The sequence below is a fragment of the Coregonus clupeaformis genome, chromosome 20 (genome assembly GCF_020615455.1).
Source record: "Coregonus clupeaformis isolate EN_2021a chromosome 20, ASM2061545v1, whole genome shotgun sequence".
NCBI classification, from domain to species: domain Eukaryota; kingdom Metazoa; phylum Chordata; class Actinopteri; order Salmoniformes; family Salmonidae; genus Coregonus; species Coregonus clupeaformis.
In genome coordinates, this window is record NC_059211.1 from 65,392,960 (window position 1) to 65,410,509 (window position 17,550).

General features: G+C 49.6%; 1 protein-coding gene across 1 annotated transcript; it reads right to left on the reverse strand.

Moving 5' to 3' along the window:
* Positions 1-9,821: 9,821 nt before the first annotated feature.
* On the reverse strand, positions 9,822-17,021 carry LOC123481518 (CMRF35-like molecule 5). The gene is made up of 4 exons (XM_045205854.1): positions 16,963-17,021; positions 16,089-16,424; positions 9,944-9,994; positions 9,822-9,838 (listed from the first exon to the last, which is right to left on the reverse strand). The coding sequence occupies exons 1-4, from the start codon at positions 17,000-17,002 to the stop codon at positions 9,822-9,824; spliced, it is 444 nt and encodes a 147-aa protein (XP_045061789.1). The 5' UTR covers positions 17,003-17,021.
* Positions 17,022-17,550: the final 529 nt, after the last annotated feature.

Here is a 17,550-nt window from a genome sequence, read left to right on the forward strand (position 1 = left end):
GATCAGGTCCCGGCAGGATAGGCGGTCATCGATCCGACAGAAGTCCTTGACATTGTCCTGGTTGGTGAAGGCGTATTCACATAGAAGCTCCTTCATCTGTCCCTCCACTCCCCTCACAGAGATCTTCTGGCCATGACAGGTAGCTGTCAATCACATAGACGGAACAGTTGATCACTTTTCTATTTCTTAACCTTTGATATTGAATACTGCCTTGTTGAAGAAGAGCTTGGAACTAAGCATTTCACTGTACTGTTTACACCTGTTGTATCCTGTGCAAGTGACAAATACACTTTGATTTGATTAGATCAATCAATTTGACTGCTACTATGAAGGCATTGCTCACTTTACATCAGATTTAAAATACTACATTTAACAAGGTTTGCCATCTGCTTAGTAATACATTTTGAAGCCAACAAACTTTCCTGTCTTCAAATGTAATCAGTAAAGTAGTAAAGTTTGTGATGTCACGAGAGGCTACACAGCTTTCAGCGGGATTGCTCAAGTAGTGCAAGGAGACCAGGTTCAACCAAAACAAGGATTTTATTAAAGGTCTTGGGAAACTAACGAAAGTATAACACAATTCTGTTCTCTGGTGGCTCTTTAAGGTTTAACAGTTCAGGGATGTCTCTTCCACATCCAAAATCATAACTCTCCCTCGCTCAAATAACTTTTCCCCAGTCTTACTGTATTCCACGTTGCAGCTAGTGGCCAACCCAGCAAAACGTCCTTCCAAATGTCCCACACGTATTTCCACAGGTGCATATATCCAAAGGTGAGTATTTCCCAAAGGTAAGTATCTCCAAATCCTTATATTCCTCATGGAAGTGGACGTGCAGCACTCTTGTCCTCCAGAGAGCCCCGGCTTCGAGACTGTGTCTCTTCCCTTCCCAAACCTTCAGCTCATCAGCTCCTCATTTGTTTCAGCTGCGTGGGAAGATTGGCCATAGAGGGGTGGAGTTCCCGACCATACCAGCAGATGGAGCCATAGCTGTCTGGGTTTGCAGCCACCTCAGGGGGATGTAACGTCCCTCCAGGACACAGCCTCTCGTGACATCACACATCCCCCTCCTCGGGACCGACGTCCTCGTCGGGGTAAAGGCAGCGAAGAAGGCATCACGCCGGGAGAGGGCGTCCGCATTGCCGTGGTGCTTGCCAGCCTGCTCTCTCTTCAACTCCTCCACCTCTAGGACCAGGGACTCAGCCTCCTGTTGTCTCTCCTTGAGTTTCTTACTGAACGCATCAGCCTTGGTTTTAGCAGAGTTTAGCTTTTGTTGAGCAGCTTTCAGTTCCTTCTCTCTCTCTGCCTCCGCATTCTTCATCTTGTTCTCCAACACCTTGTACTTCTCCTCTGCCTTCTTCTGGACCTCCTTACTACTGCGCAGGGTCTCCTCACACTCCTCGATGGTCCTGCGCAGCCTCTCCAGCTCCTCCTGTTGCTTAGGGAAGGAGCTCTGTTGGAGTTTAGCCTGGAGGATATCTAACTCTTCTGTCTTCATGTCTAACTGTTGCTTTAACAAACGATACCTCTCAGCGGTCCCCTTCAGACCAGACAGTTCTTTGTCCAGATTCTGTAGCTCCGTCTCTGTGTCGGTCTGGGCACCTGCCATCCCTATCAGAGCCCGGGGCGGGAGTGAGTAACTCGGAGGATTGCACCGGAGCCTTCCCAGGATGAGTCTTGCCTCTCCGTTTCCGAGGTACTCGGGTTATCCTCTCCTGAGACTCTCTCCAGAGTGGGTAAAAGGCTGGGCAGTCTCGTCCAATTAGGACAGGGACGGGGAGGGAATCAACCACCCCCGCCGTCGTGTGTATGGTTCCCCGTGTGCTGGTCATTGTAAGTACAGTAATGGGGTATTCTCTGGTGTCCCCATGGACACAGGAAACTGGGAGGACTTTCCCCGGGGTCAGACACGTTGGGCCCACCAAATCCTTACGCACCAGGGTGGCCCGGCTACCAGAATCCAGTAAGGCCTCCACATCATGGTGATTCACAGTTACCGGGCAGGTGGGGGGTCGATCTGGGCCGCCATCTACGACTCCCAAGAGCGAGGCAAAACGGTGTGTGGGTGCTGAGCTGGAGGACTCCGCAGTGGGCATAGGTTCATCGGCTGGTTTCCCACACTGCCAGGAGATATGTCCCATCTCCCCACACCGGTAACACTGTCGAGTTTCCCCCTCCTGGTGTACTCTTCTTGGACCCGCCTGGTTTCTGGCTCCCCCTGGAGCCGGGATAAGTCCTGACGTGGCTGGGTTCGAGACCTTGGGGTCCTTTGGACGGGTTCTTCCCATTTGTGGTGGGGCCGCACTCCTGGGGTCTTTTCGGGAAGCATTCAGCATCTCCGCTGTGGCCTGGTACTTTTCCACAGCTTCCACGGTCAGATCAGCCGTGGTCAAGGCCTGTTGACTGATGACCCGTTTTGCCTCATAAGGCAGGGCGCGTGAGGTAACGATCCACCACAACGGCCTCCACCACCGCCGCTGCTGTATTCCTCTGCGGATCCAGCCATTTCCTTGCGATTCGGACAAGTTCATGCATCTGCGCCCGAGGAGGTTGGTCTGGTTGGAAGGTCCAGCTGTGAAAGCGCTGGGCCATACCAAACTTTGTGAGTCCATATCTGCTGAGGATCTCAGACTTCAGGGCATCATAGTCAGTAACCTGGTCAGGGCCCAGGTCCCGGACAGCATTCAGCGATTCCCCGGTTAGAAAGGGGGCTAACAGACCAACCCACTGTTGCTTGGGCCAGGCTTCCCTAGTGGCCGTGGCCTCAAATGCATGCAGGTATGCCTCAATGTCATCGGTAGCTCCCATCTTAGATATAAAGTCACTTGCCTTTATTGGGCGGGTATTTTGGACCACCCTCTGTCTCTGCAACTGCAATTCCTCTGCCTTCAGAAGGTTGGCTTTCTTTTGCTCCTCCAAGAGAGCCACGTTTGCTTGCATCTGGGCTTGCTGGCCAGCAACAAGGGCTTTCAATATGTCCTCCATTTCAGTCGGCGGGGAGCCTACGGCCAACTTGGAAAACTGGGTGATCAAACCTTCGGTATCCTCCTCTGACATGCACTATTAACGCTTGAGCGTGCCCGTATTCTCCACCATCTGTGATGTCACGAGAGGCTACACAGCTTTCAGCGGGATTGCTCAAGTAGTGCAAGGAGACCAGGTTCAACCAAAACAAGGATTTTATTAAAGGTCTTGGGAAACTAACGAAAGTATAACACAATTCTGTTCTCTGGTGGCTCTTTAAGGTTTAACAGTTCAGGGATGTCTCTTCCACATCCAAAATCATAACTCTCCCTCGCTCAAATAACTTTTCCCCAGTCTTACTGTATTCCACGTTGCAGCTAGTGGCCAACCCAGCAAAACGTCCTTCCAAATGTCCCACACGTATTTCCACAGGTGCATATATCCAAAGGTGAGTATTTCCCAAAGGTAAGTATCTCCAAATCCTTATATTCCTCATGGAAGTGGACGTGCAGCACTCTTGTCCTCCAGAGAGCCCCGGCTTCGAGACTGTGTCTCTTCCCTTCCCAAACCTTCAGCTCATCAGCTCCTCATTTGTTTCAGCTGCGTGGGAAGATTGGCCATAGAGGGGTGGAGTTCCCGACCATACCAGCAGATGGAGCCATAGCTGTCTGGGTTTGCAGCCACCTCAGGGGGATGTAACGTCCCTCCAGGACACAGCCTCTCGTGACATCACAAGTTATTTCTGAAAACTAACCAGTAGAAGGTTGACTGATCTAGGACCAGTCTCTAGTGAAACAGTGTAGACCTGATCTAGGACCAGTCTCTAGTGTATCAGTGTAGACCTGATCTAGGACCAGTCTCTAGTGTATCAGTGTAGACCTGATCTAGGACCAGTCTCTAGTGTATCAGTGTAGACCTGATCTAGGACCAGTCTCTAGTGTAACAGTGTAGACCTGATCTAGGACCAGTCTCTAGTGTATCAGTGTAGATCTGATCTAGGACCAGTCTCTAGTGTATCAGTGTAGACCTGATCTAGGACCAGTCTCTAGTGTAAAAGTGTAGACCTGATCTAGGACCAGTCTCTAGTGTAACAGTGTAGACCTGATCTAGGACCAGTCTCTAGTGTATCAGTGTAGATCTGATCTAGGACCAGTCTCTAGTGTATCAGTGTAGACCTGATCTAGGACCAGTCTCTACTGTATCAGTGTAGACCTGATCTAGGACCAGTCTCTAGTGTAACAGTGTAGACCTGATCTAAGACCAGTCTCTAGTGTAACAGTGTAGACCTGATCTAGGACCAGTCTCTAGTGTAACAGTGTAGACCTGATCTAGGAGAGGAGAGGAGAGGAGAGGAGAGGAGAGGAGAGGAGAGGAGAGGAGAGGAGAGGAGAGGAGAGGAGGGAGGGAGGGAGGGCCCCCTATTAGCTCATTGAAGTTACTGCGTTACAGACATGATTTGTGGAGAATAGAATAGAATAGCAGAGTAGATTTTCAAGTTTGGTTTATATGACTTTAACTTTGATTCATAGTTTGACTATGCTATAAACAGTGACCTAATTGGTGGACAACTTTTGATTCTGCTATAAACAGTGATCTATATTGAACAAAAATATAAAGGCTACATGCAACAATTTCAAAGAGTTACAGTTCATATAAGGAAATCAGTGAATTGAAATAAATTCATTAGGCCCTAATCTATGGATTTCACATGCTTATCTATGGACAAGGCTCAACAGTGTAGATCTGATCTAGGACCAGTCTCTAGTGTATCAGTGTAGACTTGATCTAGGACCAGTCTCTATTGTAACAGTGTAGACCTGATCTAGGACCAGTCTCTAGTGTAACAGTGTAGACCTGATCTAGGACCAGTCTCTAGTGTATCAGTGTAGACCTGATCTAGGACCAGTCTCTAGTGTATCAGTGTAGACCTGATCTAGGACCAGTCTCTAGTGTATCAGTGTAGACCTGATCTAGGACCAGTCTCTAGTGTATCAGTGTAGATCTGATCTAGGACCAGTCTCTAGTTTAACAGTGTAGACCTGATCTAGGACCAGTCTCTAGTGTAACAGTGTAGACCTGATCTAGGACCAGTCTCTAGTGTAACAGTGTAGACCTGATCTAGGACCAGTCTCTAGTGTAACAGTGTAGACCTGATCTAGGACCAGTCTCTAGTGTAACAGTGTAGACCTGATCTAGGACCAGTCTCTAGTGTAACAGTGTAGACCTGATCTAGGACCAGTCTCTAGTGTAACAGTGTACTGTAAACCTACCTGAGAGGAGATATAGTATAGTGATACAGACAGTCATCATGATTCTCTCCCAGTGAAGTCCCATCTCTCCCTGTACTGTCTACAATCAATCCTGTCACAGTACCTTCACACTCACACACACAAACATACCCCGGCACTAGTCCTGTCAGAGTACCTTCACACACACCCACACAAACACACCCCGACACTAGTCCTGTCAGAGTACCTTCACACTCACACACACAAACACACCCCGACACTAGTCCTGTCAGAGTACCTTCACACACACCCGTACACTACTGCTATCACTGTACCTGTAACTGAATCTGCTCTCTCTGTGGCGTTTCAGTGTGTGTGTATGTGTGTGTGTGTGTGTGTGTGTGTGTGTGTGTGTGGGTGTGTCAAGCGGTTCAAGTTGAGATTCTTCCTCTACATGTGCACACACACACACTGACAAACACACACACACACACACTGACAAACACACTACACACACACACTGTTTTAAACATTTTGATGAGTTTTAATGAAATGCTTTAAAAGGCCCAGTTTATGTACATATATAATAGATATGTAAATCTCAAAGGTACAACTGACTATTATGGTATTACTGTCTTCATTATTATAACAACACATAGTTCATATTTATACAAATATTTACAATAATGTTGGTTGACTTTCACAAAATCTGGAGACAAAAGTGATTTTAAACCCAGATGTTCATATTTTACACACAATATATACAGTAAAACCACATGAGCTGTTTGAATACAATATGTCAAGGAAAATATGAAACATGAAAGGGATTTTTTCCCCCATGTCATTCCAAGATGGCGGCTCTGTGGTGACAACCCTTCATCTCTCTACAGGGAGCTTCCCTTCATCCTGAGTGGCGCAGTGGTCTAAGGCACTGCATAGCAGTGCTAACTGTGCCACTAGAGATCCTGGTTCGAATCCAGGCTCTGTCGTAGCCGGCCGTGACCGGGAGACCCATGGGGCGGCGCGCAATTGGCCCAGCGTCGTCCAGGGTAGGGGAGGGAATGGCCGGCAGGGATGTAGCTCAGTTGATAGAGCATGGCGTTTGCAACGCCAGGGTTGTGGGTTCGATTCCCACGGGGGGCCAGTATAAAAAAAGATATGTATTCACTAACTGTAAGTCGCTCTGGATAAGAGCGTCTGCTAAATGACTAAAATGTAAATGTAATGATCCCAAATTGCACATTGTTCCCTATAGAGCACTGCCTTTGACCAGGGCCATTTGGGGGATAGGTAATAGAGTGTCATTTGAGACGTGTCCCTTGTATAGATTATATAGTCCTACATTATTATGGGTAGCTGGGCTGTAGAGTAGATGCCGTCTTCTGGAGTGTCTTTAGAGAGGTGTACAGCAGGATATCTTGTAGCTTCTACAGTATCTTTGGGTATCTGGTGTGTAGAGTAGATGGAATCATCCTGGGTTCCACTGGCTGTTGGAGGGCTTGAAGAGACTCTAGAATCTTTGGGTAGATCCACATTGGAGTAGATGAGAGAAGCTGGGTGATCTGCAGTAGAATAGCTTGGATTTATATAATCTTTGTGGCAGCTAGCGTTAGCTTAGATGTCACAGTGTGGGACACCGGTGGCACGGCAAGCAGGGTAGGTTGTAGGGGCTTGGCTAGCAGGGTAGGTTGTAGAGGCTTGGCCAGCAGTGTAGGTTTTAGAGGCTGGACCAGCAGGGTAGGTTGTAGAGGCTTGGCCAGCAGGGTAGGTTATAGAGTTGGTAGGTGAGTTGACAGTAGAGGTGACTGAAGAGATGACCACAGGGAGTGTGTCTGTCCGTCTGTCTGCCTCTCTGATCCCCTCAGACACACAGTCAACCTGCATAGAGAACCAATGACAATAAATACATTTTCAGATATGAAAAGAAGTGGAGGGCACTCAACCATCAACAAGTGATGCTTGCCACTGTTTTTCTTCATGGAATGTTAGCGGGTTACACCACAATCCCACTAGAGGACGCTATAGACTCACACAGTCAACCCTAAGATGTTTAGTTTACCATCACACACAGTCAACCTCCCTGTCTATTACCTCTGCATTACAAGTTGTTATGGACACACACACACACACACACACACACACACACACACACACACACACACACACACACACACACACACACACACACACACACACACACACACACACACACACACTCTCCTCTGTCTGGAGAACAGGAGCAGGACCAGTCCTAACACTGTCACCTTGACTACCAGACCAACACTGGTCCACATCATCAGACCTGACCACAGACAGGAGGAGAGACTTTACAGAGTACTGTATATATCATAGATACCATCAGACCTGACCACAGACAGGAGGAGAGACTTTACAGAGTACTGTATATATCATAGATACCATCAGACCTGACCACAGACAGGAGGAGAGACTTTACAGAGTACTGTATATATCATAGATACCATCAGACCTGACCACAGACAGGAGGAGAGACTTTACAGAGTACTGTATATATCATAGATACCATCAGACCTGACCACAGACAGGAGGAGAGACTTTACAGAGTACTGTATATATCATAGATACCATCAGACCTGACCACAGACAGGAGGAGAGACTTTACAGAGTACTGTATATATCATAGATATCATCAGACCTGACCACAGACAGGAGGAGAGACTTTACAGAGTACTGTATGTATCATACAGTGAGGGAAAAAAGTATTTGATCCCCTGCTGATTTTGTACGTTTGACCACTGATAAAAGACATGATCAGTCTAATTGTAATGGTAGGTTTATTTGAACAATGAGAGACAGAATAACAACAAAAAAATCCAGAAAAACGCATGTCAAAAATGTTATAAATTGATTTGCATTTTAATGAGGGAAATAGGTATTTGACCCCTCTGCAAAACATTACTTAGTCCTTGGTGGCAAAACCCTTGTTGGCAATCATAGAGGTCAGACGTTTCTTGTAGTTGGCCACTAGGTTTGCACACATCTCAGGAGGGATTTTGTCCCACTCCTCTTTGCAGATCTTCTCCAAGTCATTAAGGTTTCGAGGCTGACGTTTGGCAACTCGAACATTCAGCTCCCTCCACAGATTTTCTATGGGATTAAGGTCTGGAGACTTGCTAGGCCACTCCAGGACCTTAATGTGCTTCTTCTTGAGCCACTCCTTTGTTGCCTTGGCCGTGTGTTTTGGGTCATTGTCATGTTGGAATACCCATCCACAACCCATTTTCAATGCCCTGGCTGAGGGAAGGAGGTTCTCACCCAAGATTTGACGGTACATGGCCCCGTCCATCGTCCCTTTGATGCGGTGAAGTTGTCCTGTCCCCTTAGCAGAAAAACACCCCCAAAGCATAATGTTTCCACCTCCATGTTTGACGGTGGGGATGGTGTTCTTGGGGTCATAGGCAGCATTCCTCCTCCTCCAAACACGGCGAGTTGAGTTGATGCCAAAGAGCTCGATTTTGGTCTCATCTGACCACAACACTTTCACCCAGTTCTCCTCTGAATCATTCAGATGTTCATTGGCAAACTTCAGACGGGCCTGTATATGTGCTTTCTTGAGCATGGGGACCTTGCGGGCACTGCAGGATTTCAGTCCTTCACTGCATAGTGTGTTACCAATTGTTTTCTTGGTGACTATGGTCCCAGCTGCCTTGAGATCATTGACAAGATCCTCCCGTGTAGTTCTGAGCTGATTCCTCACCGTTCTCATGATCATTGCAACTCCACGAGGTGAGATCTTGTATGGAGCCCCAGGCCGAGGGAGATTGACAGTTCTTTTGTGTTTCTTCCATTTGCGAATAATCGCACCAACTGTTGTCACCTTCTCACCAAGCTGCTTGGCGATGGTCTTGTAGCCCATTGCAGCCTTGTGTAGGTCTACAATCTTGTCCCTGATATCCTTGGAGAGCTCTTTGGTCTTGGCCATGGTGGAGAGTTTGGAATCTGATTGATTGATTGCTTCTGTGGACAGGTGTCTTTTATACAGGTAAAAAGCTGAGATTAGGAGCACTCCCTTTAAGAGTGTGCTCCTAATTTCAGCTCGTTACCTGTATAAAAGACACCTGGGAGCCAGACATCTTTCTGATTGAGAGGGGGTCAAATACTTATTTCCCTCATTAAAATGCAAATCAATTTATAAAATTTTTGACATGCGTTTTTCTGGATTTTTTAGTTGTTATTCTGTCTCTCACTGTTCAAATAAACCTACCATTAAAATTATAGACTGATCATTTCTTTGTCAGTGGGCAAACGTACAAAATCAGCAGGGGATCAAATACTTTTTTCCCCTCACTGTAGATACCATCAGAGCTGACCAGAGATAGTTACAACGTTCATTCGGTCAGTTGGTTTCTCAGTTGGTCAGCGGGTTGGTCAGTCAGTCTCTCAGTAAGGCAGGAAGACAGGTAGCCAGCCGGACAGACAGACAGACATGCAGGCAGGCTGCCAGGAAGACAGACAGACACACAGACAGACATACAGGCAGGCAGGCAGCCAGGAAGACAGACAGAGATAGAGAAAATAAAGGTGTGCTAAAGGAGGAGACTGTAGCGATCAGAGTAACCATAGTAACAGAGGCCATGGTGTCAGCAGCTGCATCACTTCCTGTAGGCCTCTGAGAGACTCACATATACACCATCATGACAACACAGCCACTGCTACCAAATAATATAACCATTTTATTTTAGCCACCGCTGAAATCAGTAGACATGAAACCTACCAGCACTCTGCCTCTGTCCTGCACCAGGAGAGTAGTCTGAGGGAGGAGAATCTAGAGAGAGAGAGAGAGAGGGAGTGAGAGTGTAAGTGAGAATGAGAGTGAGATTGAGAGAGAGAGTGTGAGAGAGAGAGTGAGCGAGAGAGAGCGCGAGAGAGAGAGCGGGGAGCGAAAGAGAGAAGGGGGAGCGAGAGAGAGAGGAGAGAGAGAGAGAGATTTGTCCAATGCTTGAACAGATCCAATTGATTCCCTCCAGCATTACAGCATTTCATATCACAACATATTAGTTGTAATGTCTAAGATGAAAGATTCATCATACCTGCTCTTGATGAAGAGTGACCACTGATATCTCCATTTGCCATAAACGTTGTGGAGATGTTAGAAGATGTTGCAGAGAGGTTTGGGGATGTTGCAAAGAGGTTTGGGAGGGTTGTGGAGACATGAGGTCTGGAAGTGACAGTTGACGGTTTAGAAGGAGCTGTGTGTAAAACAGAACAGGCATCCTGTCAAGTCCAAGGTACAACAAACATACCTCACACGGAACAAGATCCCACAACCCACTAGTGCCAATAGGCTGCCTAAGTATGGTCCCCAATCAGAGACAACGAGCGACAGCTGCCTCTGATTGGGAACCACACCGGCCAACATAGATCTATACATACTAGAACCCCAACATAGAAATATACAACATAGAACATACACACCCTGACTCAACATATACGAGTCCCCTGAGTCAGGGCGTGACAGTACCCCCCCCCCCCAAAGGTGCGGACTCCGACCGCGCAACATAAACATAACAGGGTAGGGGCCGGGTGGGCATTCCGCCTCGGAGGCGGATCCGGCTCCGGGCGTGACGACCTCTTACTCTCCGCCTCCCTGTTGCGCCCCTGGTCTGGTCTGGACCTCGGCGCGCTGCTTCCCCTCTCCTTCCTCCCACAAAGTACCAAGCCCTGTCTGGACCCTGGTGTGGGAGACCCCGAACCTGGAGAGGGGCTGACGTCTGGGTCTGGACTGGAACCGCTGACTGGAGCTGGACCCGACGACGGTGGAGCGAACTGCTCTGGCTCCGGAGTGGAGCCGCTGACCGGAGCTGGATCAGGCACCGGTGGAGCGGACTGCTCTGGCTCCGGAGTGGAGCCGCTGACCGGAGCTGGACTGGACCCCGGTGGAGCGGATTGCTCTGGCTCCGGAGTGGAGCAGCTGACCGGAGCTGAACTGGGCACCGGTGGAGCGGACTGCTCTGGCTCCGGAGTGGATCCGCTGACCGGAGCTGGACTGGACCCCGGTGGAGCGGACTGCTCTGGCTCCGGAGTGGAGCAGCTGACCGCTGCCGGACCAGGCACCGGTGGAACAGGCACGGGCCGTGCCGGACTGGACACACGCACCACTGGTCTGGTGCGAGGAGCAGGCACGGGCCGGACCGGACTAGGAACACGCACCACTGGCTTGATGCGAGGAGCAGGAATGGGCCGGGCCGGGCTGGCGACGCGCACCACTGGCTTGGTGCGAGGAGAAGAAACATGCCGGGCCGGACTGGCAACGCGCACCACTGGCTTAATGCGAGGAGCAGGAACGGGCCGGGCCGGGCTGGCGACGCGCACCACTGGCTTGGTGTGAGGAGCAGGAACAGGCCGGGCCGGACTGGCGACGCGCACTACTGGCTTGGTGCGAGGAGAAGGAACAGGCCGGGCCGGACTGGCGACGCGCACCACTGGCTTGGTGCGAGGGGCAGGAACGGGCCGGGCCGGGCTGGCGACGCGCACCACTGGCTTGGTGCGAGGAGCAGGAACGGGCCGGGCCGGGCTGGCGACGCGCACCACTGGCTTGGTGCGAGGAGCAGGAACGGGCCGGACCGGACTGCGAAGGCGGACTGGAGGTCTGGAGCGGAGAGCTGGCACAACCCGTCCTGGCTGGCTGCCCACTTTCGCACTACACGTGCGGGGCGCTGGCACAGGACGCACTGGGCTGTGCACGCTGTGATGTCACGAGAGGCTGTGTCCTGGAGGGACGTTACATCCCCCTGAGGTGGCTGCAAACCCAGACAGCTATGGCTCCATCTGCTGGTATGGTCGGGAACCCCACCCCTCTATGGCCAATCTTCCCACGCAGCTGAAACAAATGAGGAGCTGATGAGCTGAAGGTTGGGGAAGGAAAGAGACACAGTCTCCAACCTGGGCTCTCTGGAGGACAAGAGTGCTGCACGTCCACTTCCATGAGGAATATAAGGATTTGGAGATACTTACCTTTGGGAAATACTCACCTTTGGATATATGCACCTGTGGAAATACGTGAGAGACATTTGGAAGGACTTTTTGCTGGGTTGGCCACTAGCTGCAACGTGGACTACAGTAAGGCTGGGGAAAAGTTATCTGAGCGAGTGAGAATTATGACTTTGGATGTGGAAGAGACATCCCTGAACTGTTAACCCTTAAAGAGCCACAAGAGAACAGAATTTTGTTATATTTTCGTTAATTTCCCAAGACCTATAATAAAATCCTTGTTTTGTTTGAACCTTGTCTCCTTGCACTACTTGAGCAATCCCGCTGAAAGCTGTGTAGCCTCTCGTGACGTCACAGATGGTGGAGAATACAGGCACGCTCAAGCGTTAATAGTGCATGTCAGAGGAGGATACCGAAGGTTTGATCACCCAGTTTTCCAAGTTGGCCGTAGGCTCCCCGCCCGACTGAAATGGAGGACATATTGAAAGCCCTTGTTGCTGGCCAGCAAGCCCAGATGCAAGCAAACGTGGCTCTCTTGGAGGAGCAAAAGAAAGCCAACCTTCTGAAGGCAGAGGAATTGCAGTTGCAGAGACAGAGGGTGGTCCAAAATACCCGCCCAAGAAAGGCAAGTGACTTTATATCTAAGATGGGAGCTACCGATGACATTGAGGCATACCTGCATGCATTTGAGGCCACGGCCACTAGGGAAGCCTGTCCCAAGCAACAGTGGGTTGGTCTGTTAGCCCCCTTTCTAACCGGGGAATCGCTGAATGCTGTCCGGGACCTGGGCCCTGACCAGGTTACTGACTATGATGCCCTGAAGTCTGAGATCCTCAGCAGATATGGACTCACAAAGTTTGGTATGGCCCAGCGCTTTCACAGCTGGACCTTCCAACCAGACCAACCTCCTCGGGCGCAGATGCATGAACTTGTCCGAATCGCAAGGAAATGGCTGGATCCGCAGAGGAATACAGCAGCGGCGGTGGTGGAGGCCGTTGTGGTGGATCGTTACCTACGCGCCCTGCCTTATGAGGCAAAACGGTTCATCAGTCAACAGGCCTTGACCACGGCTGATCTGACCGTAGAAGCTGTGGAAAAGTACCAGGCCACAGCGGAGATGCTGAATGCTTCCCGAAAAGACCCCAGGAGTGCGGCCCCACCACAAATGGGAAGAACCCGTCCAAAGGACCCCAAGGTCTCGAACCCAGCCACGTCAGGACTTATCCCGGCTCCAGGGGGAGCCAGAAACCAGGCGGGTCCAAGAAGAGTACACCAGGAGGGGGAAACTCGACAGTGTTACCGGTGTGGGGAGATGGGACATATCTCCTGGCAGTGTGGGAAACCAGCCGATGAACCTATGCCCACTGCGGAGTCCTCCAGCTCAGCACCCACACACCGTTTTGCCTCGCTCTTGGGAGTCGTAGATGGCGGCCCAGATCGACCCCCCCACCTGCCCGGTAACTGTGAATCACCATGATGTGGAGGCCTTACTGGATTCTGGTAGCCGGGCCACCCTGGTGCGTAAGGATTTGGTGGGCCCAACGTGTCTGACCCCGGGGAAAGTCCTCCCAGTTTCCTGTGTCCATGGAGACACCAGAGAATACCCCATTACTGAACTTACAATGACCAGCACACGGGGAACCATACACACGACGGCGGGGGTGGTTGATTCCCTCCCCGTCCCTGTCCTAATTGGACGAGACTGCCCAGCCTTTTACCCACTCTGGAGAGAGTCTCAGGAGAGGATAACCCGAGTACCTCGGAAACGGAGAGGCAAGACTCATCCTGGGAAGGCTCCGGTGCAATCCTCCGAGTTACTCACTCCCGCCCGGGCTCTGATAGGGATGGCAGGTGCCCAGACCGACACAGAGACGGAGCTACAGAATCTGGACAAAGAACTGTCTGGTCTGAAGGGGACCGCTGAGAGGTATCGTTTGTTAAAGCAACAGTTAGACATGAAGACAGAAGAGTTAGATATCCTCCAGGCTAAACTCCAACAGAGCTCCTTCCCTAAGCAACAGGAGGAGCTGGAGAGGCTGCGCAGGACCATCGAGGAGTGTGAGGAGACCCTGCGCAGTAGTAAGGAGGTCCAGAAGAAGGCAGAGGAGAAGTACAAGGTGTTGGAGAACAAGATGAAGAATGCGGAGGCAGAGAGAGAGAAGGAACTGAAAGCTGCTCAACAGAAGCTAAACTCTGCTAAAACCAAGGCGGATGCGTTCAGTAAGAAACTCAAGGAGAGACAACAGGAGGCTGAGTCCCTGGTCCTAGAGTTGGAGGAGTTGAAGAGAGAGCAGTCTGGCAAGCACCACGGCAATGCGGACGCCCTCTCCCGGCGTGATGCCTTCTTCGCTGCCTTTACCCCGACGAGGACGTCGGTCCCGAGGAGGGGGATGTGTGATGTCACGAGAGGCTGTGTCCTGGAGGGACGTTACATCCCCCTGAGGTGGCTGCAAACCCAGACAGCTATGGCTCCATCTGCTGGTATGGTCGGGAACCCCACCCCTCTATGGCCAATCTTCCCACGCAGCTGAAACAAATGAGGAGCTGATGAGCTGAAGGTTGGGGAAGGAAAGAGACACAGTCTCCAACCTGGGCTCTCTGGAGGACAAGAGTGCTGCACGTCCACTTCCATGAGGAATATAAGGATTTGGAGATACTTACCTTTGGGAAATACTCACCTTTGGATATATGCACCTGTGGAAATACGTGAGAGACATTTGGAAGGACTTTTTGCTGGGTTGGCCACTAGCTGCAACGTGGACTACAGTAAGGCTGGGGAAAAGTTATCTGAGCGAGTGAGAATTATGACTTTGGATGTGGAAGAGACATCCCTGAACTGTTAACCCTTAAAGAGCCACAAGAGAACAGAATTTTGTTATATTTTCGTTAATTTCCCAAGACCTATAATAAAATCCTTGTTTTGTTTGAACCTTGTCTCCTTGCACTACTTGAGCAATCCCGCTGAAAGCTGTGTAGCCTCTCGTGACGTCACAACGCGCACTGGCGATACAGCTCGTAGAACTGGCGCAGGATATGCGGGACCGAGGAGGCGTACTGGAGACCAGGAGCGTTGAGCCGGCACACCCTGTTCTGGCTGGATGCCCATCTTCGCACGGCACGTGCGTGGTGCAAGCACAGGACGTACAGGACTGTGCCGGCGCACTGGCGACACAGTACGTAGCTCCGCATAACACGGAACTTGCCCAGTCATACGCCTTCTCGCGTGAGTACGGGGAGTTGGCTCTGCTCTAACCCTAGGCTCCGCCAACCACCCTGTGTGCCCCCCCCCCAAAATGTTATTCGGGCTGCCTCCTCGACCGGCCTCCCCCGTGTTGCCGTTGCTCCTCTCCTGCCTGGGCATCTACCTTAGCCCATGGTCCTTTCCCCGCAAATATCTCTTCCCATGACCACAACTTGCCGACCTTCGCTCCGCCTGGGCACGCTGCTTTGTCCTCGTTTGGTGGTATCTTCTGTCACGTTCGTTCATCAATGGGTCAGACCAAGGCGCAGCGTGATATGCATACATGTTTATTTAAATTTAATAAACAACACGACAAAACAACAAACTAAACGAAATGTGATGTCCAAGGTACAACAAACAACATACCTCACACGGAACAAGATCCCACAACCCACTAGTGCCAATAGGCTGCCTAAGTATGGTCCCCAATCAGAGACAACGAGCGACAGCTGCCTCTGATTGGGAACCACACCGGCCAACATAGATCTAGACAACATAGACTTATAACATAGACCTACACCACATAGAAAATACACACCCTGACTCAACAAATAAGTCCCCAAAGTCAGGGCGTGACACATCCACAAATAGTGTCACCATATTGCTTTTCTCTAATGAAGTCATGAAACCTGTAACAAACAATAACCTCTGAATATTTCAAGACAAATGTGATTGGGTGTTAACTTACCATCTGTAACTGTGAGCTGCACCTCTTGGAATGAGTCTAGTCCAAATCTCTCCACTCCACACCAGTAGGTCCCTGAGTCGGACTTCATCAGGTTCTTAATGGTAACAGTGAAGCCTCCATCTCTATAGTCATGTATGGCGTATCTTCCTCTCTCAATATAGTTCTTGTTCTTCTGAGTTTTAACCAGAACGTCGTTGTAACTGTCACATTTCTTCCCACAGAAGTACTTGTCATTGCTTTTTCCAAACCATTTATCTGCATGTGAGCACCGAATTGTGACCTTTCCCCCAACAACTCCAGTCACCTTAGTGATGGCTGACTCCACAACACAGAGAGCTGTCAAACAGAAACATACGGTCACTAAAGAGGAATTGAACCTCATTGTCCTCAACACCTTCATAGTCCTACTGTACCCATCAAGTGAGAGGTGAGAGGACCTCACCTTTTAAAGTTCAGTACATTCTACAATGAATATGCAGATATATCATCTGATCACATCTCTAGTGTATCATGTTCTGGCTCCTTATAGACAAATCATTAACTTATCATACTATATCATCCAGACAGAAACTGATGCAGACTGTAGACAGACAGTATACAGTCTAGTACTATAGAAACTGATACAGACTATAGACAGACAGTATACAGTCTAGTACTATAGAAACTTATATAGACTACAGACAGACAGTATACAGTCTAGTACTATAGAAACTGATACAGACAGACAGTACACAGTCTAGTACTATAGAAACTGATACAGACTACAGACAGGCAGACAGACAGACAGACAGGTGGACAGGCCGACATACAGACAGACAGGTAGACAGGCAGACAGACAGACAGACAGGTGGACAGGCAGACAGACAGAACTCACCTGAGAGGAGACAGCAGGAGACAACATGGAGTATCTTCATTCTGGACAGTTAATCCTCAATTACTATACTGTTAAAGTTACTTTACTACCAGTGTTACTATACTGTTAAAGTAACTTTACCATTACAGTTACTATGCTGGTAAAGTTACTTTACGATACTACCAAGCACAGGTCCACAACAGCTTGTCTGTCAGCTACTCTCAGTCCTACTAAACCATCAGCAGTTAGACAGTGTTTGACAGCTGGGTGTTTCTGAAGAGCTCTTTCTTCCTCCATTGAAAGCTCCTTCCTCCTCTGACACCCCACCCCCCTCCCTCTCTCCCTCTCTCTCTGCATGTCAGAAAGATGGAAATAGTGATGGTGGTGACAGTGGCGGTGGAGGGGGAGGGCATTAGTCTACATATCCTGGTGATTGCTCTGAATTGACACTAGTGTCTGGAGGTCTATGTGCTGCAGATGGAAACTGGTTCAATCCAGCCGGATGTTAGATTTCTAAACCACAAGAGATCTCAGCTAGCTGTGGGTGACTAAGTGTGAAAACTGTTAACTTCTCTGTTCTAAAGTTACCATGTTTCTTTCAGCAGAGCA

Coding starts and splice junctions, on each gene's coding strand:
- LOC123481518 (XM_045205854.1), bottom strand. CDS start 17,002: ATGAAGATACTCCATGTTGTCTCCTGCTGTCTCCTCTCAG. Junction 16,425..16,962: donor CTCCTGCTGTCTCCTCTCAG/GTGAGTTCTGTC, acceptor TCTGTTTGACAG/CTCTCTGTGTTGTGGAGTCA. Junction 9,995..16,088: donor GCAGCTCACAGTTACAGATG/GTAAGTTAACAC, acceptor CTCTCTCTCTAG/ATTCTCCTCCCTCAGACTAC.